The 27696-nt window shown below is 38.5% G+C and overlaps 9 protein-coding genes and 3 non-coding genes across 16 annotated transcripts; 8 read left to right on the forward strand and 4 right to left on the reverse strand.

Moving 5' to 3' along the window:
* Positions 1 to 22: 22 nt before the first annotated feature.
* Positions 23 to 2720, reverse strand: LOC103860847 (transcriptional adapter ADA2b). 2 transcript variants are annotated; one of them, XM_009138516.3, is made up of 11 exons: positions 2458 to 2720; positions 2334 to 2389; positions 2061 to 2233; positions 1900 to 1965; positions 1708 to 1833; positions 1503 to 1615; positions 1412 to 1431; positions 971 to 1175; positions 667 to 877; positions 406 to 591; positions 23 to 307 (listed from the first exon to the last, which is right to left on the reverse strand). In XM_009138516.3, the coding sequence occupies exons 1-11, from the start codon at positions 2505 to 2507 to the stop codon at positions 116 to 118; spliced, it is 1398 nt and encodes a 465-aa protein (XP_009136764.1). In that variant the 5' UTR covers positions 2508 to 2720; the 3' UTR covers positions 23 to 115. The 2 variants fall into 2 exon arrangements, with proteins under 2 accessions (XP_009136764.1, XP_009136763.1); XM_009138515.3 differs by having other exon boundaries at positions 971 to 1187.
* A 515-nt stretch (positions 2721 to 3235) lies between these two features.
* Positions 3236 to 6114, forward strand: LOC103860848 (transcription factor bHLH3). The gene has a single exon (XM_009138517.3). The coding sequence runs from the start codon at positions 4615 to 4617 to the stop codon at positions 5983 to 5985; it is 1371 nt and encodes a 456-aa protein (XP_009136765.2). The 5' UTR covers positions 3236 to 4614; the 3' UTR covers positions 5986 to 6114.
* LOC103860849 (CASP-like protein 2B1) lies at positions 6067 to 7430 on the reverse strand. The gene is made up of 3 exons (XM_009138518.3): positions 7028 to 7430; positions 6798 to 6930; positions 6067 to 6507 (listed from the first exon to the last, which is right to left on the reverse strand). Exons 1-3 carry the CDS (start codon positions 7249 to 7251, stop codon positions 6241 to 6243), a joined length of 624 nt encoding a protein of 207 aa, XP_009136766.1. The 5' UTR covers positions 7252 to 7430; the 3' UTR covers positions 6067 to 6240.
* A 361-nt stretch (positions 7431 to 7791) lies between these two features.
* On the reverse strand, positions 7792 to 9435 carry LOC103860850. 3 transcript variants are annotated; one of them, XM_033288921.1, is made up of 8 exons: positions 9228 to 9435; positions 8944 to 9087; positions 8780 to 8868; positions 8636 to 8706; positions 8412 to 8482; positions 8271 to 8352; positions 8143 to 8192; positions 7792 to 8047 (listed from the first exon to the last, which is right to left on the reverse strand). In XM_033288921.1, the coding sequence occupies exons 2-8, from the start codon at positions 9052 to 9054 to the stop codon at positions 7976 to 7978; spliced, it is 546 nt and encodes a 181-aa protein (XP_033144812.1). In that variant the 5' UTR covers positions 9055 to 9087; positions 9228 to 9435; the 3' UTR covers positions 7792 to 7975. The 3 variants fall into 3 exon arrangements, with proteins under 3 accessions (XP_033144812.1, XP_009136767.1, XP_033144811.1); XM_009138519.3 differs by having other exon boundaries at positions 8944 to 9082; positions 9190 to 9294; XM_033288920.1 differs by having other exon boundaries at positions 8944 to 9105; positions 9190 to 9239.
* Positions 9436 to 12250: 2815 nt separating this feature from the next.
* LOC103860851 lies at positions 12251 to 13025 on the forward strand. The gene has a single exon (XM_009138520.2). The coding sequence runs from the start codon at positions 12482 to 12484 to the stop codon at positions 12857 to 12859; it is 378 nt and encodes a 125-aa protein (XP_009136768.1). The 5' UTR covers positions 12251 to 12481; the 3' UTR covers positions 12860 to 13025.
* Positions 13026 to 14130: 1105 nt separating this feature from the next.
* On the forward strand, positions 14131 to 14830 carry LOC103860852 (NADH-ubiquinone oxidoreductase 20.9 kDa subunit). The gene is made up of 3 exons (XM_018657119.2): positions 14131 to 14390; positions 14481 to 14652; positions 14687 to 14830. Exons 1-2 carry the CDS (start codon positions 14237 to 14239, stop codon positions 14648 to 14650), a joined length of 324 nt encoding a protein of 107 aa, XP_018512635.1. The 5' UTR covers positions 14131 to 14236; the 3' UTR covers positions 14651 to 14652; positions 14687 to 14830.
* Positions 14774 to 21382, forward strand: LOC103860853. The gene is made up of 6 exons (XM_009138524.3): positions 14774 to 14986; positions 15046 to 16317; positions 16611 to 16909; positions 16991 to 17140; positions 17227 to 17325; positions 17455 to 21382. The coding sequence occupies exons 3-5, from the start codon at positions 16627 to 16629 to the stop codon at positions 17322 to 17324; spliced, it is 531 nt and encodes a 176-aa protein (XP_009136772.1). The 5' UTR covers positions 14774 to 14986; positions 15046 to 16317; positions 16611 to 16626; the 3' UTR covers position 17325; positions 17455 to 21382.
* On the forward strand, positions 18321 to 18394 carry TRNAT-AGU. The gene has a single exon. It is a non-coding gene; the product is annotated as a tRNA-Thr (tRNA).
* LOC117133103 lies at positions 18591 to 18690 on the forward strand. The gene has a single exon (XR_004456944.1). It is a non-coding gene; the product is annotated as a small nucleolar RNA R30/Z108 (small nucleolar RNA).
* Positions 19880 to 19960, forward strand: TRNAL-CAG. The gene has a single exon. It is a non-coding gene; the product is annotated as a tRNA-Leu (tRNA).
* LOC103860855 (inositol transporter 4) lies at positions 21051 to 23440 on the forward strand. 2 transcript variants are annotated; one of them, XM_009138527.3, is made up of 3 exons: positions 21051 to 21264; positions 21337 to 21934; positions 22097 to 23440. In XM_009138527.3, exons 2-3 carry the CDS (start codon positions 21392 to 21394, stop codon positions 23297 to 23299), a joined length of 1746 nt encoding a protein of 581 aa, XP_009136775.1. In that variant the 5' UTR covers positions 21051 to 21264; positions 21337 to 21391; the 3' UTR covers positions 23300 to 23440. The 2 variants fall into 2 exon arrangements, with proteins under 2 accessions (XP_009136775.1, XP_033144762.1); XM_033288871.1 differs by having other exon boundaries at positions 21071 to 21268; positions 21339 to 21934.
* Positions 23441 to 23666: 226 nt separating this feature from the next.
* On the reverse strand, positions 23667 to 25913 carry LOC103860854 (U-box domain-containing protein 4). The gene is made up of 2 exons (XM_009138526.3): positions 24132 to 25913; positions 23667 to 24047 (listed from the first exon to the last, which is right to left on the reverse strand). Exons 1-2 carry the CDS (start codon positions 25434 to 25436, stop codon positions 23985 to 23987), a joined length of 1368 nt encoding a protein of 455 aa, XP_009136774.1. The 5' UTR covers positions 25437 to 25913; the 3' UTR covers positions 23667 to 23984.
* Positions 25914 to 27696: the final 1783 nt, after the last annotated feature.

Below are 27696 nucleotides of genomic sequence, written 5' to 3' on the forward strand. Positions count from 1 at the left end.
TGTGGCTCTCCTGTACCTTATCTTTGCGGATAAATCATTTTTTTATTTTATTATAAACTACATATTATTACACATAAATCAATAGAGCTCACACATACATTATACAAGACAAGCCTTAAAGCTGAGCAATCCCCTTCTTCACAAGCATATCATAGACTCTGTCTACTTTGGTCGGATCAATCTTGAACAGGCTATAAGCATCTGACTTCTTTGTAACATTCCCTTTGAATATCTCATGTGACATCACTTGCTGCATCTGTAGATAAACCGGTGGAACCAACTTGACCTCGCTGCAAAGACGCTTCTCCTGCCAAAAAAAAATAGACAAACAACTCTCTTCTTTCAGTTACAGCAATAAAAAAAGAAACTCATCTCACGCTTGTTCCAGGTCACTAGACAACTCACGGATTCAGACAGCAGTTGCGACTCTTTGAACCCAATCATGTCCAAGTCATTCACATAGCTTGAAGATGCTTGCACAGGACTGCTCTCTTTCCCTCTGTTCATCCCTTCTTCGCTCTCTCGCTTCCTCTTCCTCCCCAGATACCTCTCTGCTTCAGCTGTCGAACGACACCCTGCCATTTGAGCTTCCTGCTCCAACCAGTCCAACACAATCTAAGCAACCAAAACGCACAGTTTTGAGAGAGTAGCAAATGTCCTCCTTACCTTGAGATCTTTGAGCCGTTTCACCATGCGGTACTCGCTCACAACACTATTAAGTAGCTCTTGATGCTCTTCTTTTGAATGAAAGCGCATGAAAACGTCTAAACGCCGACACTGCTCTTTCTCCTCCTGAGACAGCTCCTTCTCAAAGGGATTTGGGTACAACAGGTTTCTTTCAAGTATGAACTCCTTTCTACGTTTCCTCTCATCAAGCCTGCATATATATCAGACTCACCTGCATTATTAGCATGGACGGCAAAAAAAAAAGGAGAGACTGTTTCTCTCCTTGTGATCTTAAAACTTGTACCTTTTCGAAAAGATACGCAAGACACGCAGCTTCAGCTTTTTCTCTTCAGGAGTATCGTTCTGTTTGAACTCCATCTCAGCCAAGAGCTGCTCAGCATCATTGTCATATTCAGGGTCGAACTCTTCTCTTTTGTGGTTGTAACTACTCAGTTCAACCAAAGAGTTGTTTCCCGGGGTAACAGGTTTCTTTCCTCCAAAGCTCCTGTCTGTATGAGACTCTGACCACAAAGCACATCAAAACATAGAAAAAAGGGAGAATGTATTTACTACCAGTATAGACACAATGACCAATATTGACAATTGAGCCTTTTTGTTGGATTTTTTTAAAATATGGTCGATCAAATTAGCATATCACGATGGTATAATCTAGAGCAAGAATAACAGAAGGAGAAGCACAACTATGTTTGAATCAGATATAACAATACCAAGTAAAAGGACTCACCTTTTTGTGTGTCTTCAACTCTGCAAGAGATTTGGATAAGAAATGAGAAAGGGTAACACTAGAGAGAATCTGTGAAGAAGGAGAGACATACTTGACTTTAGGAGGAGAAAACGGGTACTCTTCTTTCATGTGCTGCTCTACAGTCAAAGAAGAAGCCATGGCTTGAAGTTCTTTTTTGCTCTTCCCTGCTACATGTGACATATCCTGGGAGATAAAAAAAAACAAACGATACCTCCTCTAAGATTAATAACATAACAAAAAAGGCTAGCACTAATATATGTTTATAGGGGCATTACAGGAAGAGGGAAAAAGGGGGAGTCCAAGTAAATGTTTCTGTAGTGGTCGAGACACTGTTGTTTTCTCTTCGTTCCCACATGCTCCGCAACCTCAGCCCAGTTTCCCATCCCATAAATCTCAAGTCCCTGGATTAAGATTAAACATAAAACTACAGTTTCCTGAAAAAGCATAGGCCTCATTCTAGTACTGACCTCCAAGAGAAGCATTTCATCATCAGCACTCCAGTCCGGACAAATAAGCGGGAAAGTTAGATTTCCCTGACAAAACAAAACAAAACAAACTCTATTTGCCTCAGATAATGAAATCATTACAAAGACGCTTTCTTAGTGAATCAAACACTCTGCAAACTGACCATAACACGGTAGGCGTGATCACGTTTGTGAGGAGTGATCTCAGCACCAACAGACATACATTCAACGCAGAGATCGAAATCAGGACAAACAGCACATTTGATCCTGATCTTGCCAGTGATGTCTTTCTGACAATAATCGCAGTTGTACTTCCCTCCTCCCTCCGTACCTTGAACTGGACTCTCCACAAGAAAAGAAATGATTTTGAGTAAAAAAGGAAGAATCTTTAGAGAAAAGGGGTAAGCTTGATTGATGAGAGATAGTTTTAGTTTTACCGATAGATGAAGACTCAAAGGTGTCCACATTAGCTGCGTTTTTCTTTTTCCTCGTTCTGCAACCAACACAAAGGGCACAATCACAGAGATTGAAGATAGGAGAAAAGAGGAGCCATATACTAACCTAAGGGTAGGGTCTTCGAAATTTTGGAAGTTGCGACGAGAGCGACCCATCAATTGATGCCCCCCGAGCAGGAGGAACCCGAGCAATGTCAAGTCGAACCTTAGAAGAAAGATCTAATCGGGAATTCAGCAAAGTTTGATCTGTAAATCAATAACGACGACGGTGGCCTGAGCTCTTCTGTTTAGAACTTTCTGACCTGAGCAAATTTAGGGAAGTCCGACGACAAAAGGGTGGTTTCTATTTATTTTGTAAGTTTTTAAATAAAAAATAGGAAAATATAAAATTTAACTCAATTACGAAATTACCTGGAAAAAAAAATACTCCCTATGTATGTATCAAAATAAATGGATTTTAAAGTTTTTGCATATCGATTAAACAATTACAAATTTTTATTCAATGTTTCTTGTTTGTCTAAAAACAATTATAAGTTTGTAAGTATAATGCTTTTATTTTGTAAGTTTTATGGTTTTTTATTTAAAAATAAAATAGGAAAATATAAAATTTAACTCAATTTCAAAGTTACCTAAAAAAAAATACTCACTATGTATCAAAATAAATGGATTTTAAGGTTTTTGCATATCGATTAAGGAATTACAAATTTTTATTCAATCTTTCTTGTTTGTCTAAAAACAATTATAAATATAGATAATTCAACGAATAAAAAATTATAATGCAGAATACAAATAGTTAAAAACATAAAATTGCATTTACTTCTTACATAGAAACTTGAAAACATCATTTAAAATGAAATAATTTTTTTCTCTTAAAACACCATTTAAAGTGATACGAACCGGAGTGATACATTAGAAATGCTTTGACAAGCTGTTTTCTTCTGCTTTTTTCTTTTTGGGATTCACAATTGACTTTCTTTCTAATATCACATGTGCTGCATTCACATTATCATCAAATGCAGTAAGATCATAGTGCTTAGCCAAGACCCGAGATAACAATGTGGACCTGATTGGTGAGCAGTGATGGCTAGTAATTAGTGGGATCTCTACAGTAAGCCTTGCAGTTCTTTCACGTGTTTGCTTATTTATTTGCACGAGTTTTCCTTGCAACAGTTGAAACTTGGACCCATATGACATCTATATTGTTGTCAACTCTGGAGTTAGATTATGTAGAAACGACGTTAGTGCTTTTTCATGTCATGTGGAATAGCCTACAAAATCAACATCTCCCGTCAAAAGTGGAATGCATATAGTTGCTATGAACTGATGTACATGAATGAAGTCTCTAGTTTGAGTGAATTGTTTTTCTTTGAACAACCCTCTAGTTTGAGTGAATTGAATTAAAAAAATATGTGAAACCAGGACAATACAAAATACCTACATTACATGCCATGGTCACGTAATCACGTCATTACAATACAAAATACCTACATTACGTCTGAAATTTTTCTGAAGCGAAATTTTTCAGATTTCAGTTAAATTATAGATATAAATTTTGTTTGATTCAGTTGAATTTTTTTTTTTAAGTTTGCTTATCAGTTTAATTCATCATTCAGTTAGTTCGATTTTCTATATCTTATAAATATATTTTTAATCAAACCATATCAATTAGAAGTAAAATTCCAAATCAAACTAAATGAACTAATCCAATTTTGAACAGAAAAAATACAAATTGACCAAAAGACAAAATGAACAAAAAAAAACTGAAATAATACAAATAAAAAAATCTTCAATCAAAAATTAAATCCAAAATTAAAAACTTGGTTAAATGTGGTAAATTTTTTCATTAACGAACCGAATTAAAATTTTGCTCGGTTTATGTTAATCATACTAACCAAAAATCAAACAACTCTAACCATATAAACCGAACTACCCGAACCCGCCAACCTATTAGATACCATACCACACATGTGACTAGGGATAGGTTAGTTAAAAAGGGTAAATAACGTTTGCAACAACCAAAGGGAAATGTTTTTAATTCAGACACGATTCAGTTTCAACTTCAACCCATTGTCTCATCTTCCTCGTTTCTTCTCCCTTCTTTCTCCGTCACTACAGATCTGAGTAAAATCAAAGCTCAGGTTCTGTCTTCTCTCTGGTCAATACTTTCTCCTCAAAAAAAAAAAAAAATTAAAGTTACAAACTTTAAAACCCCCCTTTACCCCTTCTACTACATCATCAAACCTCCTTGTAAACGCCGATCTCAATGAACGTTACAGGAGAATCAATGGTTGGTCAAAAGTTCTGGGAAAGCCAAGAAGACCGAGCGATGGTGGAATCCGCCATAGGCACCGAAGCTTGCGACTTTTTCATCTCTTCAAACACTTCCCTCCCCAAGCTACTCCCGCCGCCGCCGCCGACCGATCCCAATCTCCAGCAAGGCTTACGTCACGTCGTCGAAGGCTCGGACTGGGACTACGCCGTCTTCTGGCTTGCTTCAAACGTGAACAGCTCCGACGGCTGCGTCTTGATCTGGGGAGACGGCTATTACCGTGCCTCCCAGAAGGGAAACTCATCAGATAAAGAAGACGACGAGACCAAACGGCGCGTGCTTCGCAAGCTCCACTTGTCTTTTACCGGTTCGGAGGAAGATCATCGTCTGGTGAAGTCGGGAGGTCTTCTTAGTGATCTCGACATGTTTTATTTAGCTTCTTTGTATTTTTACTTTAGGTGTGATTCGACTAAGTACGGTCCCGCTGGAACTTATGTCTCTGGGAAGCCGCTTTGGGCTGCTGATTTGCCTAGCTGCTTGAGTTATTACAGGGTTAGATCCTTCTTAGCTAGATCTGCTGGTTTCAAGACTGTTTTGTCTGTGCCTGTGAACTGTGGAGTTGTTGAGCTTGGTTCGTTGAAGTTGATTCCGGAAGATAAGAGCGTGGTTGAGATGGTGAAGTCGGTGTTTGGCGGATCTGACTTTGTTCAAGCTCCTAAGATCTTTGGTAGACAGCTGTCGAAACCGCGGTCGATGAGCATCAACTTCTCGCCCAAGATGGAGGATGAGTCTGGCTTCTCCCTGGACGCATACGAGGTCGGTGGTTCGAATCAAGTCGAGGCGGCGTTGTACTTAACCGACGAGCAGAAGCCGAGGAAGAGAGGGAGGAAGCCTGCTAACGGGAGAGAAGAGGCTTTAAACCATGTTGAAGCGGAGAGGCAGAGGAGGGAGAAGCTGAACCAGAGATTCTACGCTTTGCGCGCCGTGGTGCCTAACATCTCTAAGATGGATAAGGCTTCGCTCCTCGCGGACGCGATCACGTACATTACCGATATGCAGAAGAAGATAAGGGTGTACGAGACGGAGAAGCAGGTGATGAAGAGGAGGGAGAGTAATCAGATCACTCCGGCGGATGTTGATTATCAGCAGAGGCACGACGACGCGGTGGTGAGGGTGAGCTGCCCGTTGGAGACTCATCCGGTTTCGAAAGTGGTGCAGATGTTTAGGGAGAATGAAGTTACGCCTCATGATACGAATGTGGCTGTGACGGAAGAGGGTGTGGTTCATACGTTCACGGTCCGGCCTCAGGGTGGATGCACTGCTGAGGAGTTGAAGGATAAGCTCCTCGCTTCTCTCTCACAGTAGTGATTGATAGTGTTGTTTATTTGGGTTGTATCAATTGTACTATTACTAGCCAAGTATAACAAACTCAGGCTTTAGTAGGAGTGTGTAATTGTTCCTTTATATATCATCTTGAGATTTGTTTTTGATAAAGAGAACACTAAAGGTCCAGTTTTATATAAATTATCACAAAGAACATCATCAGTTTAACATATACGAAACAAAGGACCTGCACTTAACGATAACATTTCAATACTACTAAAGACCAAAGAGCTGTTTTCACTTCGTCACAGCAACGTTTGGCTGTCTTTGGGTGGCAGTGGCACCACCGTACAACCGGAAGAGACTAAAAGCAGAAATGGAGGAGACGAAAACCATAGCAACAGAGGCAAGGACGGCGCTGGCGGTTCCTCCAGCCGCTCGGTTGCAGAACTTGCCAAACATATTGCACACCTTCATCCACTGTAGCTCATCCTCGCCTCTTATTCCAATCAAACCAGACTCTGCTGATGCGGCTATTGCAGCCACACTCATGTAAGCCACCGCCTGCTCATTTATTAACAACACCCATTACATTGCAAGTTTAGACTCTTGAAATGCCAAGAAGCAACATTCTCTCTACCTAAAAGTACACCCCAACCCAATCTGATACCCAACCAAACCCATTAAATGCTTGTAAGACTTTTCACCAAAGCCAAACCCTACTTTTCTATAATCTGACCCAAAGCCGACCATGAGAGATCAAAATGACAAAGCCAAAGTCACAAACTTTCACAGCTACTTTTGGTAAACAAGAAAATGTATAGAGAAAGAAACACAAGACTAGACTAACTCACCTGATCGCTTAAGAAAATGGCCCAAGCAAGGGACTTGTTGAACAAAACGCTTCCTTTCACCGAACCCACCACGCAACGAACTGACTGCAACAGAGAATAAGCCGCAGCTATCCCATTGGCCACCACCAGGAACCTGCACCCACCAAGAAGAAACAAAAAAGTTGCAAACTTTATAAAGTGAACTGGTGTTGAGTTGCTAAAATTGAAAAGATGGTTTTTGATGAGCTTACACAAGTGCCTTCATGTCGGTGTACTTAGCCCTCTTCTCAATTGTAAAGATTTGCTTGACCTGAGTGTTTGTAACAATCAGAATAAGCGCGAGGAGAGCGAGAGCAGTAGCGGAGCACCTTAAGAGCAGCTCAGTTAGCTTCAGTCTCCGATCAATCAGCTTCATCTTGCCTCCGTGGGAGACGGCGACGTTTCCAGGACTGCTTCCAACCCCCGAGTAACTCATTTTGACAGAACAGTGTCCGTGGAGACGAGAGAGAAAGAAAAAGACAAGTTGGGTTGAACAGTCTTTAAAAAATAGTTGCTCAGCGTCTCACTTATAGAAAAAACTTGACATCTAAATTAAGATTGTGTAGTGCTAATAGTTTAGTTATTGTCTGGACCCTTTTTGATTTAGGACACAGAAACATAGTCAGAGAAGGTGCCAAGTGGTGGAAAATCTCTTGTAAGTAAGCGTATTTAAAGATGCATTTAATACGAAAGTGAAGTATCACAATGAAGTTTTAGGATCTTTAATCAAAGGATTATGCTATGATAGTACTACTCCATGTTTGCCTTTTAATGTTTCTAAGAAAGTGGAAAAGAAAGTAAAGAAGGTTAACTTCTAAGATTGGACTTTGTATGGCCACACACACACATACTGTACTATAACAACAGTACTATTAAATGAAGACCATTGTCTCTTCTTCTTCTTCTTCTTTATTTATTATACTTCACATCTCCCAATTAGCCCTCTTAAACCAAACCCATATTTGATCCTTCAATATGTTTCAATGCCATTTGTTATTGGTAAAATCCAGCATAAACCGGAGAATAGGATCCACATAATGTACAAAAATGCTTAAGTTAGATTGAGGAAAAGAACAATTATGGCACAAAGTGTCTCCTAAAAAGGCTACAACTTTAAACTGAGGAACATTAAAAAAATTCACTTTCTAGAGGAAAGTGATTTAGAAGTCCACGAACTTGCACACATATTTGCTCACTCTGGTTGAGAGTATCAGCCACGGTATGATCCCAACCTGCATTTTCACACAACCAACCAACCAACACTTTAATTCTCACAACAACAGCGGAAAGCAAAATGAACTGAGAAGCAAGAGAAGAGGGAACCTACCATCACATGGCCTGTCAAGTGACCTCCTGTTCCCCAAGATAACAACCTCCCTGAGAAAGACCACCACATTCAGTTTTTGAAACCTATATATGTTTTACCAAACCGGCAAATAAAACTAACAAACTCACCAAAGGGTTGAACAAGTTGCTTAGCAATCATGGCAATCGGAGTCCTCCAGAACCAAAATACCAATATTAGGTATACCACAACCTAAAGACAAAGTTCTTAGCAACATCGAAAAAAGCTTCAAAAACACAACTTAGATTTACCTTTGAAGCAATCAGAACGTTTCCATAGAGATCGTAAGACAGGTTTATATCTTTGTTATGCTGCTCCACATCTGAATTTCACAAAGACCATTAACAGATACACACACACACACACACCTATACAAGATGCAATGCTGTGGTAGGTACATGATCTGCCATCAGACTACTAATCATTTCTTAATCTACGATCACCATAGAGTTAAATATTATAAATTCATACTCACATAGAGAAAGTTCTTTCTCTTTAGTAGCTGCTGACCTCCTAAGTTTAGCCGCTTGCGCAAACGTGGCTGGCCTGCGCGAGTGAATCACACTTAATCAACACAAACACACAAACCACAGAGGGTCTAATAAAAAGATGAGCTTACTGAGACAATGCAGTGGCCTCTCTCAAAAGCTGCTTAATTTCGGATCGCAGCTCTGCTTCCTTTGTATTATTATTATTACTCGACCCTTTCTGCTTAATTTTTCAAAAGTTTTAAAATTTGATTACTCATGAAAAAAGGCAGATCGTTTTGTTATTTATTATTACCTTCTGCAATTGGTCGAGCCACTTTGATAGCAACTGGAACACAACGACGAGGAAGAATGTCAGAGGAGCGGCCAAAAAGCCACGATCTTCTATCGGATTCTCTCCTTCCATTATCCCTTTCTCTCCTGATTTACTGATTCTGATGGCAAAATGAGCAATAAGCTATTCAAATTCACAATGTAGGAACCCTAATTCGATCCGTATATAGATTTTAATTCGAGGGTAGATGACAAAATCGGAACTTACAGTCTCCGTCGTAGAGAATTTCAAGCGGGAGAGATGATATGGGTTACGTCTGCAACTGAGAAGAGGATGATGGGTTGGATTTTGAAAAATAAGAAAGTATAGTACTCTTTTCGTTTACATAAACAAAATTCAAGCCCTTAAAGTGTAAAAACGTAGGAATTAACCTTCTTAACAGGCTTTTATTGGACTGCTAGCTTAAGATGATGAGGGGATAATCGGCCCATTATGTTAAAACCAAACTGTGGTTTTGAGGTTAGTCACCTTGTTACAGTCTTTTAATTGTTTCATAGGCTGCTGGAATAGACTAACACTATTTGAACATAACTTCTTTATTTTTTGTAAATCTATGAAGGTTCCTAATATGCACCTCTCAAAGTGATCTAGGAAGATAATTCTCTAGAGAATTAGCATGTAAAGATGGGAGGACACATGAACATATTTAATAGAAATGATAATATGAAAACTGGGACAAGAGTTGTATCAATACGAATAGACGAGTCTTTTAGACTATCTCTAATGGTACACAAAAAAATTATCTACATTTCACTCTGAAATAGTGTAACTCTATAAGAGTGAAATATAGATATAATTTTTGTGTGTTATTGGAGATGCCCTTAGGCTAGTAGAATTTTACTACATGTGGAGCACGAGTCCATGTGGTGAAACAGTTTGAATCTTTGGTTGTGTTCATATACATCAAAGACGGAATTGTTAGGACGAGATACTAAAAAGCTTGTTTTCTTAATAAGATCTAAACTTTTTAATATTTGAATCTGAAGTATAGACGTGTGTATCTCTCGTTGAATCCTTGAAATATTGATTAATAGGCAACTATGTTGTGTCTTAGTGTTGAGTGTTACTGTGATTTCAATTAAGCTGGATTTTGTTGTATTTTTGCCTTAATGATTGCTAGTATATGTTGTGGAAGTACACGCATTGATTACTTAACCTCGTCAAAACAAATTGTGTTAATTATGATATTTTACATGTACTTGCCCATTCATATGATGGGTGATATAATCTTGCTATTATTCCCGAGGAACGGTCCAAGTAATAAATTGAAATGTTGATAAGAGATAAATCATTTAAGTAGCAAAACATGTTGGTCTTGGTGGCAAGGACAAGAAAAGAAAGGGTGGTACTATCCAAAGTTATAATGTCGTCTAAGGGTAAAAATAAATGAGAGCTAAAAGTACAACATGGAGGGTAAAAATATGTTAAAACTTAATTGTAACATATTTCCTTTTACGTGGGAGTGGTTGTAATGGGAGCAGAAGAAGTAGGCACGCGTTGTCTCTAATGTCTCTCAACTAATCTAAAGACATTTTATGTTTTGTCTCATCCGATCCCACCTAATTAATTATAGTTATGTTAACCATCTATCTAATTGGGTTTATCATCACATCAGAGCATTATCGATGAATTCGCAGATACCGAAGCAGGAACAATGTAAATCCAAATCCTAAACGTCGTAGCATCTTCAGCTTTGGTGTATGCATGCCATTACATTCCAATTACTTCCCGACAAATACATTTGCTCCGACCACTTTTGATGTGCGCTTTCAGTCTTTACGTACATCCCCATGTCTACGTCTTTCTTTTCAACCCCCGCTCCATCTTCTAGCTAGAGTGTCTCGCTTCTTTTGATAGAAACTGTTAAAATCAAATCATCCAAGTTAATATAATTAACCAAATGTTTGCCACGGCTCTATAAGGTGGTGGATACTGTATAAGTTTGCCACGGCTCTATACATATACGTTTTTCTTTGTCACATGAAAAATATAGTAATGTACATGCATGTATGTTTTTCATCATGGGAAGGGAGATCATTGATAGCATTTCGATCGAGAGATAAAACGAGAAGATCGAGAGAGAATGTCTTTTGCGTAAAAACGAATGCTCTTTTCCACAATTTTTAATCAATTAAAATACATCCTATCATATGCTGATATCACTAAAGAATTTTCAACAATAATATACTCTCATATTTTTATTAAAATTCAATTATACAAAAAAGGAATTCTAAATCAGTTTTATGACATGTCTAAATGGGTTTCGCAAAAAAAAAAAACAATTGAATATCTCATTTGAAAGACTCTTTTAAGATTTCTACACTCTTTTTCTTTCTTTTTTTTCTTTTTTCATTTTTCATTTATATTGGATATAAACCTTTTGAAATAATCTCATTGTGGGTGATCTTATTCCCTACTCTTGAACCTTTTGTCATTAACTTCAATATATATAGGCCAACTTTTTATATATTTTTTCCTAATTGCCAAATCATAAGAAGTTAAAACATAAAAGTGGCTTAACTAATTTATAGAAACCATTAACAACTTTTGACACTCTTCTTTAAAGTGTGTTTCATTTAAAATTGTATGCCACTGATATAACTTTAAGTTCCACCGAGAAGATTTGATGTGGAGACAAAGAAGTGGCTCCATTTCACCATCTCCCAAGCCACCAAAATCTCTCCTAAACCCTTTTTGTCATCCCCTTTTCTTATTCGCTTTTCTTGCAAATTGCAATTAAAATAGTGAAATCTCATTTGAGTTTTCTTGAGTATAAGCTTTTTGAACCAGTGTGTATTGTGACAAAAAAAAAAAAAAAACCAGTCTGTATTAATATTAGTGATTATGCATTCTCATTGCATTACATAAGCAAGGTTACCCTTGATGCGATATTCAATTCAAGCATTAACAAGACGATTGTGTATGTAATAAAGATTCAAATCAAGCATTAAAAAAGACAAGTATGTATACAATCCAGATTCGTGGGAAAATAATTAAGTTTCCTTTAGAAAAAGAGCCCTTAGAAAGAGGTAAGTAGGACGCATAATAAAAAGAGGTTTAAAATAACTCAATAATCATCCAAACAAATCATTCCATGTGCTTCCCTTCAAACATTCTTCTTGTCATTTTCCTTCCAACCATCTTCTATTTTGGCAAACTTTTGCTGCTTTTAAAAAGAAATTCAAATATGCAAGTCTCCACTCACACATAACACATTCTCTTTTTACAATCCTTAGATTGTCCCTTTTGCCTCCTTACTCTTGTTCTCTTCCAACTTTACTCCTGATTCTCTTCCTTTCGGAATTTCATCGAACTACTCATCCACCCTATATAATTTTTATTAATTTATTATATTCTCATGCAGATTAAATAATACGAGATATCTACCTTTTTCCTCCATATATAAATAGACACAACGCACGTAACATGGACCCAAACCCTACAGCAACACACCCTCCACGACTCATATCATTACTATTGTTATTATACTTTGCACGTCATGAGTTCAATGGCAAGAGACCAAAATGAACAAATAGTAATCCAGTCTTCTATCGCCTTGCTTCAAGAAAGATTCAGACAACTTCAGAGAGCGCGAGAGTTAAGAGCTGAGCGAGAACTCCTTAACCCTAAACCTAATCACCAAGACACCAACATCTTACAATACTACAGCGAACCCGCGAGTTTTGGTTTCTTCCAGTTTCTACCTCTAAAGTGTCAAACAACCTCGTCGCAGAAGCTCCTCTCCCTCTCCTTATGCCCTCACTCCACCTCTGATCCCATTGAAAAGCCTAGCCTTTGTCATCAGTGGCCGAATAAAGAAGACAAGGTGGTTGGGGTTGATCGATACGACGACGTTGATACGTCTCTACGTCTCTGAACTCATGAAATAGCTCCTTCATCTATTTTGTCTTTTAATTATAAATATGTACGTATAACCTTTTATTTTTGGTTGGTATGTTCTTTTAAGGAGTCTTGTAGGTGGTAATGATATGTATGGTTCAACGGCGATCATATATATTAGTATTAATCATTTCGAAGCTATATTTTAAAATGTTACGATGATAATTAACGATGGTTGACAAAACTTTTTTAACTATCTACGGAATAATTGAATTATTTAATTAACGATCCATTTATAAATAATATAATATACATATCCCTGGTAATGATATGTATTTTTCAAATGCGATCACATATATATAGTAAATTAGTAATAATCATTTCGAAGCTATATTTTATATTACGATGATACTTTACGCGATCTACGTACTCATTGAGTTATTGATCCTTGTTCTGGGATGGGTACCATCAATTGTCAAGTTAATCTACTTATTCGTATCCTTGCAAATATTTCGTATACTACTTCTACTTATATATACTTCCAAGTCCCGCCAAAAAAAGACATCGTAAAGAAGCATACATGTACTTGAAATTCGATTTATGCTGGTCTTCACTTGCACTTGTTCAAACCCTGATTTTTTTTCTCGAAAAAAATTGTTTATATATTTTTTTCTTCAAAACTAAGAATTTCTCATACAAGTCATGACAAAAAAAAGTTTGTCAATCGCAATCAAACTTATTTGCATGTATTTGGGCCAGTACTCTTTTAACTCTTATATTTGTCAGTAATAGTGAGAGACAGCTAGAAACTAAAGTTCCATTCAGTCGTAGCCAGATTTGAATATTTTCTGAAAGAAAAAATTTATATTCAAACATAATCCATCAATATTATTTGTTAATTATAAACTACACAGCTAAATTTGGTGTTATGGGATCTTATATTTGAAAAATGCAAGCACGGTTTGGGAATGGGCTTTTTACCTTTTTTCATTTTAATAAAGAAATTATTTACTACATCCAACTAGGTCGAACCAACCGGACAACCCACTATGGATCATATTCATATGATTTTGAAATAATATTCATAGAGAAATTATGTTTCTATGTGTAAACTGGTATGGTTCGGTCCCATATTAATGAGCCAAAGGCTTAATTGAGACTCGTCTGATCTCTAGTTTAGGCACGGTTTAAAGCTTAACTTCTGCAAAAGAGAATCTAATCAGTGGTTGACGCTCCATCCTTAAATGGGCCAAAGATCCAAGAGCCCAACAAAGAAGTTTCTGGGTCGGAGAGAAGCCTCTAAACGAAACAGAGTCTCCCCCTGCTTCTGTTGCAATTGAATAAACCTAAGAGAGAGAGAGAGAGAAGAAGATAGATTCACAGCTCGTAGCAGAGATTCGCAGATCGATCGAAGATGAACACTGACATCACCGCCTTGGAGAAGCCCCAGTACCCCGTCGTCGATCGGAACCCTCCATTCACGAAAGTCGTCGGAAACTTCAGCGTCCTCGATTACCTCCGTTTCTCCACCATCACCGGCGTTTCCGTCACCGTCGGCTACCTATCAGGTCCACCTCTTGAAACTTTTGCATTTCATTGGTTTAATCAATCAATCTTTGTTGGAGTGGGCTTTGATTTGGATTTTGGCGATGTGGTAGGGATCAAGCCAGGGATCAAGGGACCGTCGATGGTGACGGGAGGACTGATCGGACTCATGGGAGGGTTCATGTACGCTTACCAGAACTCCGCGGGGAGGCTCATGGGCTTTTTCCCTAACGAAGGCGAGGTCGCGGCTAGTCACCAGAAGCGTGGTGGTTCGTTCAATTGAAATCTAGGGGCTTTCCTGGGTCTCTGTTTGTTTTAAAAAAAAAACAATCTTTTTTCTTGTAATTGGATTGAGTTTTTTTTCTCTGATATTATTGCTGTTTTGAGGATACGTTTGTTTGCCTCTGTTTGTCTGTTATGATGACTTATGGTTAATAAAAAAAAAACTGAGCTTTCTCGCTAATGTGTGAACGGTTCTGTGATTGTTATGTTGCAATGAGGATTTAGACTATCTGGTAGGATCTTGTTTAGTGTAAGTATTGGTTTGCAGAGGGAGGGATTGATGAACAAGGGAGCAGTTGCACTTGAGTCTCTCAGACTGATTCTGCCTCAGTTCATGGTATTGGTGCTCACTATCTATCTAACTTTGCCTAGGAATGTTAGTCTTGAAATATTCAGTCTCTGCCTTGATTTGAAATCCTTTTTTTTTGGGTTTTGTGGGTAAGCTAGCTTTCGGCATCTCTGTTTGACATTAAGGTTTGAATTCACTTGCTGTATTGGGGGTAGTTAGTTGTTGTTTGTGATGAAAATACTTATAGTTGGAGTATAAGAAGAGTCCTTGAGGCGATTCTTCACATGTGGCTTGTTTGGATTTGGTTATAGTTGTAGTGCAGCTTCTGAACATGATGTATTCAACGAGTGATGTGTCCGAGACCTTTCTTTGGATAAGCAAAACCTTCTTTTTCCTTCAATTCTTCTCTCCCCCTCGTAGTGTTTGGATTCTTCTTTCATGTCATGACTCTTTCTCTTTTGTTCAACTTTTATACTCAAAAAAGTGACTAGTTACATCAATTTCTCTGGATGTTTATGGTTTTGGGTTTCAATGCGGGTTTTGCGGTGTGCATGCATACCTTTATAGTGTACATTGCAGTCTTAAGTGATAGGACTACATTATGCCCTAAGTTGTTAAAATGAAAATGGTGATGGTCATAATTAGAGCCTGTGAGGCTGTGACATACATGTCCAAATATTAACTGTATATATAAAATCAACTAATTTAAATAAAGACATCTAAAAGATCATTAATCAAAATGAGTGAAATCAAATCTGATTGTTAAACTCAGTAAAGTCTAAATATAACTCAATATAAGACCTGCCCTTTATCTTTATCTTTTCATATTGCTCTTCACTAGAGTCTAATGGCCACATCTTCACCATCGTTTTGTACAGTTGATTGGTTACAATGCAGATAAGTTTTCGAGGTCTGATGAATTTATGATTCATTTCGTGGTGTATTAGTCCCTATTGACCTTATATTACCGAAAAGAATGCTATCACTTATCTCCTTGGGAATCGAATCCCACTACCTTTCCTCTTGAATATGAATGAGTTCGGTTGTAGTGTACTATCATCTACTGGTAGCTACATTATTAACTCATTTGCCGACGGTAATTTACTTACAAATTAAAACGAAATATTGTATTTTTCATCTTTAAGATATGCTTAAACACACAAATATATTTTTTCATTAAAAGTAAAATGCTCTTATTAAGAGAAAATCCCACTTTATTGTAAAAAAGTAAAAAAAAAAATGATCAAACAAGTAAATAAATGGAATGATATATAAATAAGCAAATAAGAAGTGATATGGAAAGTATTTGTAGGGAGAAAGAAACGTTCGTCGAATCCTCCTCCTCCTCTTCATTCCCTTGATCGCCGTCGTATGTTCAGGTCAGTTGTAGAGAGAATCATTGTCCCTTCGTTTTTTCCGTTTCCTATTTTTTCAATATCGGAATCAGTCACCCCTTTGTGTAGTTCTCTGATCCACTCTCGAGTGCCTGCCTCGTATATATGCTTTCCGTGTAACATGTGTGTTTTTGGATAGTCTTTGGTTAATAAGATTCGTTTCTTGATTTCGCCAAATCACGTCTCGTCTGTTACGTTACGTGTTCGTCAAGTAGTGTTACCTTAGGGTTTCACATGCAAATGTAATGTTGGATCCGTTTTCTTTGAATTGTGAGCAGCTGCGAGTGAGATAGAATGGAGGAAGAGAGGGATGAATCGAGGAAAATCAGGAAGGAGAAGGAGATGGAGAGGCGGCGTCTAAGGGATAGAGAGAGAAGACAGTCTATGAGCCAGGATGAGAGGGAGAGGCATTTAGCTCGCCGCCGCAAGAATTATCAGCTACGAAGGCAGAGAGCTGAGGTGAGCCGCATCGGCTCTCAGATCCAAGAACTCGCCGGAGAAGGGAGCCAGTTAGCAGTGGCCTCACCTATTCAATCTGGAGACAGCAGTACTGTCCCGTTGGTTGATTCTGATCAGAGTGAGGCTCTCACAAAATCTATTTAATTAACTAATGGAATTGTATAGTTGTGTAAGTGTGACAAATGTATGTGGTTGTAAGGTGTGGGAATATCAGTGGAGGAGTTCGGTAAACTGGTGGGGACGATACGGCTTAGCCGTGTGAAGCATCTGGCGAGGACACTGAGAAAGTGGAGTACTAATGGTGCAGAAGCTAGCAGCAGTACTGGAGGGACAAACGCAATGACAAGACGTAATTAATTAAGCTATAGCTAATTAACTCACATATACTTAAAGAGAGGTTTTGATTAGATGTGTGTGATTGGTGGAAATGAACAGGTGCAATGTCAAGTGGGCTGCGTCTGAGTCGAGTGAAACGACTGGTGAGATCAAAGGGACAGCAGGAGGGGTTGTTGTCACAACATTCACCAACATAAGGTTCGTTATATAGCCTGCAAATTATTTTTAAAAGGGTTGAGATTGATGATTAACACATTCAGTCACCTTTTGTTTCTCTCATGTAACATTAAACTTACTAGCTGCTTTTCTTCTTCTTTGTGTCAACAGGACTCAAGCTTCAGTGGAGTTCACAAACTTGAACAAGAGCCTCATATGATAATGTTAGCGTGTTTGTAAAAGTGAACACATTATCTTTTTGGAGACATCTTTGAAGCTCACCAATTTTGTTTTACAGTACACAAGGGGGATACATTACATACATCATTTTGATTGTTAACGCAAAAAGTGAAATTTCGTAACGCAATTTCAAAGCTTATTTCAGTGTTGAATTTTGCAACAAAACATGTGCCACTAATATATCACAATGGACTCGACCAAGAAAAAAAAACCACTGGTAGTAGTAAGTAGAAACAATTTTTGATTTGGTTGTTTATATGTATCTGCATGTGAATTGATATATAAGTTTTCAAATTTGAGTGATACATCATCAAATGAATCCGATGGTTAATATATTCCAGAACAGCAATCTGTCTTTTTTTTTTTGAAAAAACAGCAATCTGTCTTCCCCCAAGGCTTCGAGATAGATATGATTGTTCACTAGCTATGCTATTAATCCTTACATAAAGCAAAGTATGTCTCTGAAACAATTAGAGCTGATACAAGATCGACCATCATAAAAAGGTTACTATACATATATAATACATGAATGTTCAATTTCTGACTGAGATTTGTTTAGAACACATCACAACAAATGTATAGGACTGACATTTATAAATCTAACAGTTCTAAATTCAAATGAAACAAGGGAACGAAGAGCATATGTGGAAATCAAAGTTTTAATAGGATAAGTTTTGGTAAAGATAAACAGGTTTCAACAAACATGACTTGTTGCACCAAGTCATGTTCTTACTTAACATAATGGCCACCATAGATTCAAAGAAATTGTTAGGGTCTTTAAAACACACACACGTCAAGCTTTCATAGCTCAGTTGGTTAGAGCACCCGTTTAGTAAGCGGGAGGTCTTGAGTTCAACTCTCAATGAAAGCAACTTACTTTTTTTCCCATTTATTGGCTGCATTTTGAATGGGCCCATTCTTACCGAGATTCGTTTCTGTGTCGATACTCCCACTGAACTGAGCCTTCTCTTTATTGGATAAGCTTTTAATTAGAGTTTTTCTTTTACCAATCACCCACCGCTTTGATTTTTAAACCTTTTTTTTTATGCTTGATGAGTTTGGGGTGTGGAGATGACGATGAGGATATAATGCTCCCTCTTCTGAGTTCAGCTGAAGTAACTTGCTGGCAGAATCGAACCTAAAATATCACTAGCCACCACTGAGTCATCTCCTTTATTCCCCTTATATATATATATATGGATATTATTTATGGAGCTATAGCGGTTCTCTTATGACCTATGGAATTTTCCAAAATGAAATTCACATTCTTCAGCTAAACCCATAAACTATAACCAATAAATTCTTATCCATCCAAACCATAACTTGTGTCTGAACGACGGCAGACTCTATGACTTTCTCCATCATCACAGGATTCCATGTAAGACGGTTAGACAGATTGCTACAATATCCAATTCTGTCAGCTAACTGCAACCTGTTTAGATCACAAAGAATCCCGACAAGATAACAAACCAATCTATGAAACAGGAAAACAAGTGATACTTCATCTGGATATAAGTCCACATCTTTTTTTCTGAATAAAATGTTAAATTTGATTCAAAAGAAAAATATACTGTTTTACATCACGTGTAAACTTTGTATTTAAACAACTTCTATCTGTGTTTCAAAGAAAAAAAAAAACAACTTCTATCTATCACGTGAAGAAAACTTTTTTCGAATTAAGATGAAGAGATAGCTCCTATCTATTGTTGGAAACTATCTTGGTATCTTCCAACTCTCAGTTCATTCGTCGACAGGTTGTACATGGTTGCAGCCGAGCATGGTTTGTCCCATGTTTCCGAGCGTTTCTCTCTCTCCAAATCATGTATACAGTGGCCTGAAACACATAACGAACAAGGAAGATCTGGGTCTTAGGCGTCGTTTCCTTTGATACATAATCAACTAGTTCTTCCCACTGTGAAGTATACTCGTCGCCCAGAATAGTACTTGTTAGCTTGTGCCACACTGCAAAAGAGTATCCACATGAAAAGAAAAGATGTTTCGGGTTTCTTGATGCTGAGAACAGTGCACACAAGTGGTGTCTATCCCTGCATTCCAGTGAGCCATACGGTCACATGTTGTTAGACGATTAAGCATAGCCAACCAGGTACAATTAAGCCAACATCCCTAGTCATCTCTTGTATAATGCTCCAGAGTCTATAAGAAAAGGAAACCTGAAGTTCAACAATTAAGTTCAAAACAGTCTTCTCTTCTCTTTGATTATGTTTTGTTTTATGCAAATAGTCAGATCACTACTTCACTTCATATCTTGTCGGAACAGAGCAACGTGAATCACTTTCCATTATGTTCTATGTTTTGGTTAGATCAATATATAAGTTAGCGGCGCAAATGAACAAATGTCAAGATGGCCGAGTTGGTCTAAGGCGCCCGCTTCAGGTGCGGGTCCGAAAGGGCGTGGGTTCAAATCCCACTCTTGACAATTTATCCTTTTTATTATAAGCATGTTATACTGTACGTTGGAGCTAAAAGTATTGTTCTGTGGGTTTGAACCAAACAATATAAAGATATAAATATTGAAGATTAGTAACTTAATATAGTGCTTATTACCAAGATGATGAACGTGTTTTTATTGTAATAGTGATGGTTAATTTAACAGCACTGAACTCAAATAATACTTTGTGGATAATAGAAATTCAACGTCTAATGATGTTTCATGTCATTTGCTCCTCGTGCGAAGACATTCGTTTTTAATTTCAACTTGATTTTTTTATAGAATTGACTTGTGTTGTTAATATGCCAATAATGGGCAGGTCAAACTATTACAGTTTCTAACTAACACTACACAGATTGAGGAACAACAGTTAATTTAACCAAGGGAAATTGAGAAGAAAACACAACCACAAACATGACCATTTTCCAGTGAATTGTTCTTATCCCACATGTGCAGCTAAAGTTAATCCTTATTTACTGGATATTGACCACTTGTTTACCATAAACTGTCTCTTTCTATCTCTAAATTTAGCATTTTCAACCTTAGTGTCTTCTCTATATATACCTTAAGACATGAGCATTAGTTATTTTGTTTGAAACACAAACACTCATCATCTTTCAGGAGTTTTTTGTATTAAAACAAGGACTGAGATTTCGAAGACTCACTGTTATATTGACCAGGTAAATTTCCGCTGCTTTGTAAATCATCTGGCTGATGATGTAAGTTGAAAAAATAACTTTTTTTTACTAATTATACAATAAGTAACTAACATCAGAAAAATATCTTGTGCTAATCTCTTGAAACAGAAAGAAATCTTGTGATCCAATAATCAATCCACTGCAAAATAAATTGAGTTGATAACTTTCTAGCAGGGTCAACAAAATATTAACTTTTCTTTTCTTTTTTTTTTGTTTGAACACAACAAAATATTAACATTTTCAGAAAATGTAACGATAATCAACGTTTTAAAGATTCATCTTTTTCATTTTTGTCAAGAATTTCGTGAAATTCGGACCCAACTGTCCCAACATTTATTACACGAGATACATAGTCAAAGGGGATTAGTCTATGTGGGTCCCACTTAAGAGAATCTTATCCAATTCATCTCATCTTCTATATCTATCCTCTCGTCTTACACAACCGTAACATTATTCTTTTCTGTGAATAATTAACTCTCTAGTGCGACTCGACAATTTGTTCAAACTTCAAATGATGATTTTCGGTTGACGATTTTGATCTTATAATATACTTGAATGGGAAAGGAACAAAATAAAAATCTCAAAAGCTTTAATGTATGGAAAATTCAAGATTCGATATTCGTCTATATCTCTCTATCTTATTAACATTTCTAGTATTGGTCGCAGGCATAAGAGAATCTCTTTTTCATTACATTGAGATAAAGCAGAGTTTCAGACAAAGATGGTGGAAGGAGGAATAGCCAAAGCAGACAAAACAGAGTTCACAGAGTGCTGGAGAACAACATGGAAGACGCCTTACATCATGCGCCTCGCCTTCTCCGCCGGAATCGGAGGTCTTCTCTTCGGCTACGACACCGGCGTCATCTCCGGCGCTCTTCTCTTCATCAAAGAGGATTTCGACGAAGTCGACAAGAAAACATGGCTTCAGTCGACGATCGTCAGCATGGCGGTGGCCGGAGCCATCGTCGGAGCAGCCGTCGGAGGATGGATCAACGATAGGTTCGGCAGGAGGATGTCGATCTTGATCGCCGACGTGCTTTTCCTGATCGGCGCCATCGTCATGGCGTTTGCTCCGGCTCCTTGGGTGATCATCGTCGGAAGAATCTTCGTCGGGTTCGGCGTTGGTATGGCGTCGATGACGTCGCCGCTTTACATATCGGAAGCTTCTCCGGCGAGGATTAGAGGAGCGCTTGTTAGTACCAACGGTCTTCTCATCACCGGGGGACAGTTCTTCTCTTATCTCATTAATCTCGCCTTTGTCCACGTAAGTAAACGTGAAGCTTCAAACTTGTTATGGTTAAGTTCATTGGTTCAGTTTCCGGTTTATTTAAATTACTTCCGGTTATGGTTAAGTTGATGAATACATTTACATTTGATATTTTCACTTTCACTCTGGTTTTGATTTGAAAATGTTATGATTTAACAGACACCGGGAACATGGAGGTGGATGCTGGGAGTTGCGGGTGTTCCGGCGATAATTCAGTTTGTGTTGATGCTGTCTTTACCGGAGTCTCCACGGTGGTTGTATAGAAAAGACAGGGTTGCGGAGTCGAGAGCGATTCTCGAGAGGATTTACCCGGCGGAGGAGGTGGAGGCGGAGATGGAGGCGTTGAGAGTGTCTGTGGAGGCAGAGAAGGCGGACGAGGCTATTATCGGAGATAGTTTCGGCGCGAAACTCAAAGGAGCGTTTGCGAACCCTGTCGTCCGACGTGGACTAGCCGCTGGTGTTACGGTCCAGGTGGCGCAGCAGTTTGTGGGGATCAACACGGTGATGTATTACAGTCCCTCCATTGTGCAGTTCGCTGGCTACGCTTCCAACAGTACAGCGATGGCTTTGTCTCTTATAACTTCTGGTCTGAACGCGATTGGTTCGATTGTGAGCATGATGTTTGTGGATCGGTACGGTAGAAGGAAGCTGATGATCATCTCTATGTTTGGGATCATATCGTGTCTTATCATCTTAGCCACGGTGTTCTCACAAGCGGCCATTCATGCCCCCAAGATCGATGCATTGGAGTCAACCACGTTTTCTCCAAACGCTACTTGTCCAGCGTTTGCGCCGCTCGCGACCCCAAACGCTCCTCCCTCGGGGTGGAACTGTATGAAGTGTCTCAGGTCAGAATGTGGGTTCTGTGCCAGTGGAGTACAGCCGTATGCGCCAGGAGCATGCGTGGTGTTATCAGACGACATGAAGGCGACGTGTCACTCAAAGGGAAGAACGTACTTCAAAGATGGGTGTCCAAGCAAGTTTGGATTCTTGGCTATAGTGTTTTTGGGGCTTTACATTGTGGTGTACGCACCAGGTATGGGTACTGTCCCATGGATTGTCAACTCTGAGATCTATCCGCTTAGATATAGAGGTCTTGGAGGAGGTATAGCCGCGGTCTCGAATTGGGTCTCTAATCTGATTGTGAGCGAGAGCTTTCTCTCACTCACACATGCTCTCGGCTCTTCTGGGACTTTCCTTCTCTTTGCTGGCTTCTCCACGGTTGGACTCTTCTTCATTTGGCTGCTTGTGCCTGAGACTAAAGGACTTCAGTTTGAGGAGGTCGAGAAGTTGCTCGAGGCTGGCTACAAGCCTAGTCTCTTGCGTCGGAGGAACAAGGCCAAAGGTGTTGATACAGCTTAAGATGAAGTCTTAATTTCTCTCTTTTCTTATTATTACTACGACCAATTCCAATTTCTTTTTTATGAGTCTGAAGGAATACATTGTATCAAGAAGAACTCTTTTTTTTTTAACAACCAAGAAGAACTCTTTAAAACCTCAAAAGAATACATGATTTAATACAAAATTCTCTGTAATTTGACCTCAACTAGCGTCATTTACCAAAAAAAAGTTTGCAAAAGCATACTTCTATAAATAAAGCAGACAACATCAAAGGTGGTTGTTAAAAAAAAAGCATCAAAGGTAACTTCAAAGGCAAGCATACGTATCCAAATCCACCGTCTCTCCCACATACACAGATCCACAAACACACATAGAAATAGCCAAACAATCATTGACAAAGAAATATGGATTAAAATTGTTTTGCTCTTGAACAAGTAGTATTTGCCGACGCTACAAGCTATTTGCCTTAAAGAATCAGCATATTCCAACCCCTCATACTTGAGTGCTAGACTTGTAATCCAAGTAGCACTCCCCTTAAAAACTAGCGATCAAACTCAAACTCAGTCACATTTTATGAGACTCATCTGATCTCCTTACACAGTCTACACAAAGACGCTATACAAAACATACACTCGGTATATACATACTAGACTGATGGAAACGGTCTCTCTACACGGTTGCATTCAAAGGAACCATGCAAATGCATTCAAGAGCTTGATGAACTTCCCTCCTTCCTTGGCTCCCTAAGATAACCCAGAAGTCTTTCTGCCTGCAGAACAAAAAACAATGACAATTCATCAAACGCTCAAGCTGTTAAAAAGCCAGACAAGAAAAAGATAGGTAAACTTCTTACCTTGCGTTTAGCTCTAACGCTAACGCTGCCACTCTGAGAAAGACCCACAAGCGGAGGAATCGCACCTTCCCTCACAAGCAACCCACGGTTCCTAACACTCTCACCACAAAGCTGCAACAACGTCAACACAGCAAACTCTTTCCCTTTCACCGATCCATCCTCAATCGCCTCCACAAGCGCTACAATCCCTCCTTCCTCAACAATAGCCTCTTTACCTTCCTCAACCCCCGCCAAGCTACTCAGAACAACCATCGCCTTCTCCGCCATCCCAGTCCCTTCCTCCCCCACAAGCTCCACCAACGGCTTCACCGCTCCAGCTGCAACCGCTCTCTCTTTATTCTGCCGAAGCGTGCAAAGCTTGTAAAGCGTCGTGACCGCGTCCTTCTTCCCCCTGCAAGATCCATTCAATATAAGAGAAACAAGCGGCGGAATCGCACCGCACGCTCCAATCGAGTTCTTGTTCTCCTCCACAAGCGCAAGGCTAAGCAACGCGCACGCAGCGTTCTGCTTAGAAGTCTCCGTCCCCGTCTTAAGCACCCACACCAACGGCTTGATAGCTCCTCCCGCAACAATAACAGATTTGTTCTGATCGTGAAGAGAGAGGTTCAACAGAGCTGTAACCGCATGCTCCTGCGTCAACGGATCGTTGCAACGAAGAAGCGGAATCAAAGCTTGAATAGCTCCAGATTCACCAATCAACAAACGGTTATCCGCACGATTCTTCGCCAGGAGCCTCAGCTTCGCGGCGGCAGATCGTTTAATAGCGACGGAAGATGAGCGAAGTCCGTCGACGCAGAGCTTCACCGTCGGCTGCAGATCTTCCGGCGAGATACACTCGATGATCTCCGTGGAGAAGCTTTCCCTCTCCAGAAACCCTAGACACGGCTCCGGATCCTGCACTCCCACGTTCTCGTTAACGTCCGGCGACGGCAAGCAAGCGAGACGATGAAGCTCACCGGAGATATCGCTGCTACACGCGGAGAAATCGCTAAACGCTTGAGAGATGTCGAGGAAGACTTCGTCTATCAGTGAGGAAGCTTTTGAATGGGGCGATGAGTTGGTGTTCTTCGAAGCAAGCTCGCCGAGCCTCATGTCGACGACGGAATCGGAAAGGTACTCGTCGCCGACGAATGAGCAGGACTGGTCTCCGCTTTGGTAGAAGTTAGATCTAACCGTTCTCATCGACCGGCCAGCTTGACGGTGTATCCTCTCCGTCGACGGGGAAGAAGGTGAGCCGTAGAAGTTCGTTGTTGATTGGAAGCGGGTTGAGTTCGAATGTGATAACGAATCCTCCACGGAAACCATTTTGTTTTCAGTGTCTCGGAGCTTTCATGGCGAGATTATAGAAGAGGAGGCTTGAGGAAGACGATGAGAAGGCTTTTTAGCTGTTTTAGTATATGGGTGACTCTGAAGTCACGGGACTGTGACGAGTTTTTTTATAATGGTGACACGTGGAGAGATCTAGAGTTGAATCTGTATTAAATCGACGATTCCCAGGAGCTGCATGTCTGTCTCACCAGCCATGTGGCTGTGACTTTTAGGTGAACCAAGGGGGTCCGTTTTAACGTACATTCTTGCCCTTCAAACAGAGGATATGTGGGGCCAGTTGATTTTTTGGTAATTTAATGGGGTTGAGTTATGAATGGCTGAGGAAGTGATTTTCTAGACCGTTAGATCGTATATCCAACGGTTCGTAAAGCTTTCAACGAACATCTGGCAGCACGTGCACAGCTTGTCCACACGTGGCCATGAAAACGGACATAGATACATTCATACATTGTCTTCTTAACATCTTTTTTTTTCTTCTTGTCAGCTGTCTTCTTAACATCTAAGAGAAGGAATTTTAATTTTCCACGGGGCAATCTTTCTCAAACTTGTACATGAAAATATAAATTTCCTTTTCCAACAATTAGATATGAAAATGTCTAAATTACTATAAAAAAAAAATTAATCTGTCTGACTTTACGATAGAATGAACATGAGAGCATGGGATAAATATCGATCATCCGTTTAATCACCATCCTCCTAAAAACAATAAGAGACCAATAGATTGCATGATTAAGATCACTGATTGATTGATCGATCAGCTCGATCATTTGTATGAAAAAATATATATAAACTTTTTCAATTTTGTAAAGATTTTGACCACATCTTCATAATTAGTCACAGTTTCCTCAAAAACTCTATATAAACACAAGATGAGTTTTATGCCCTTTTTCAAAAAAAAACACACACAAGATGAGCCATTTCGATTGGAGTTACAGGCTCCATCCAAAAACACCAGATTGTTTATAGTTTCTATTGCTTTTTTTAGTTTTTTTTTTAGTTTTTAGTTTATTTATGCAATTCAGACTTTCTTGTATTGTGATTTTTTGTTGATGAATGAGTTTTTTTTTTGCTTGGGGAAGGGTTTAAAATGAAAATTTTATGGTTTGGTATATAGATTAAAAAGAAAAAAATTTGGTATATAGATTTGATTTCTAAAATGGCGATAATTTCTTTATTGATATTTGGATAAATTTATTTTTTACTGAGTAAAAGGTTTCAAAATAGAATTGGTTTCTAAAGTGGCGATGATTTCCTTGTTGATGTTTGAGTAATTTTTTGGGTTAGGTGAAGGGTTTATAAATGGAGTTTGTTTATAGTTTGATACATAGATTTGATTTCTACAAACATCAAATCGATCGTCTGTTAATTTATGAACCTAATACATGATGTTACACTGTACAATTTGTTCTGATATATGAAAACCTATCGTTTGAATATTATTTGGCTGATTCGTCAAAATTAAATTCGGCAAGCTGTATTTTTAGCTAATATATCCCTTTATTCTAAAATATATGATGATTAAAACATAAATACTGAAAACATTATTTTATCTAAAAAGTATTTTTCATTATAAAAGTTATTTTTATCTAAAAATAAATTAAAAAATATTTAACTTATGAATACAGTAAGTTATAAATAGTTATACAGTTTTCAATAAAATTAAAAATATTTTTCAATATTTTATATTTGAAACGCCAAAAATTCTAGGAAGAAGTAATAATCCTAAACAATGAGCATATTCAATATGCTTTACATCAGTGTTTTATTGAACTTAATTTTTAACAAAAATATCACTTAGGTTTGACGAAATTAGTTGATTTTTTAGGCTATTTAAATAGAAGTATCAGAATAATATAGTTCAAGCTTTGCTTTTCTGAACCTGGTTCCCTTCATATTTTTATAGATCAAATGAGTAAGGCATCAGCTTCATGCAATGACTAATATATGTTTTCATAGTCAAGAACAAGCAAGTCCACATACGATTAAATAATGATGCATAATCAGTCGCCAAAGGGCCGTATCAACAATTAAAAACATATTATATATTTTTGTTTCTCAAAGGTTAGAGAGTCCCAGTTTTAATGTTTTAGAAAACTACTCTGAGTGGAAGACGAGCTAAAGACGGAGGACACACGTATGCGTTTCGCACACAACATATTTCTCCATTCACCATTTTATTTCAACCAGTAGTAATTGATCCACTTTATTAATTAATTAAATATTGTTGAATCACATG

The sequence above is a fragment of the Brassica rapa genome, chromosome A03 (assembly GCF_000309985.2).
Source record: "Brassica rapa cultivar Chiifu-401-42 chromosome A03, CAAS_Brap_v3.01, whole genome shotgun sequence".
In the NCBI taxonomy this organism is placed as follows: domain Eukaryota; kingdom Viridiplantae; phylum Streptophyta; class Magnoliopsida; order Brassicales; family Brassicaceae; genus Brassica; species Brassica rapa.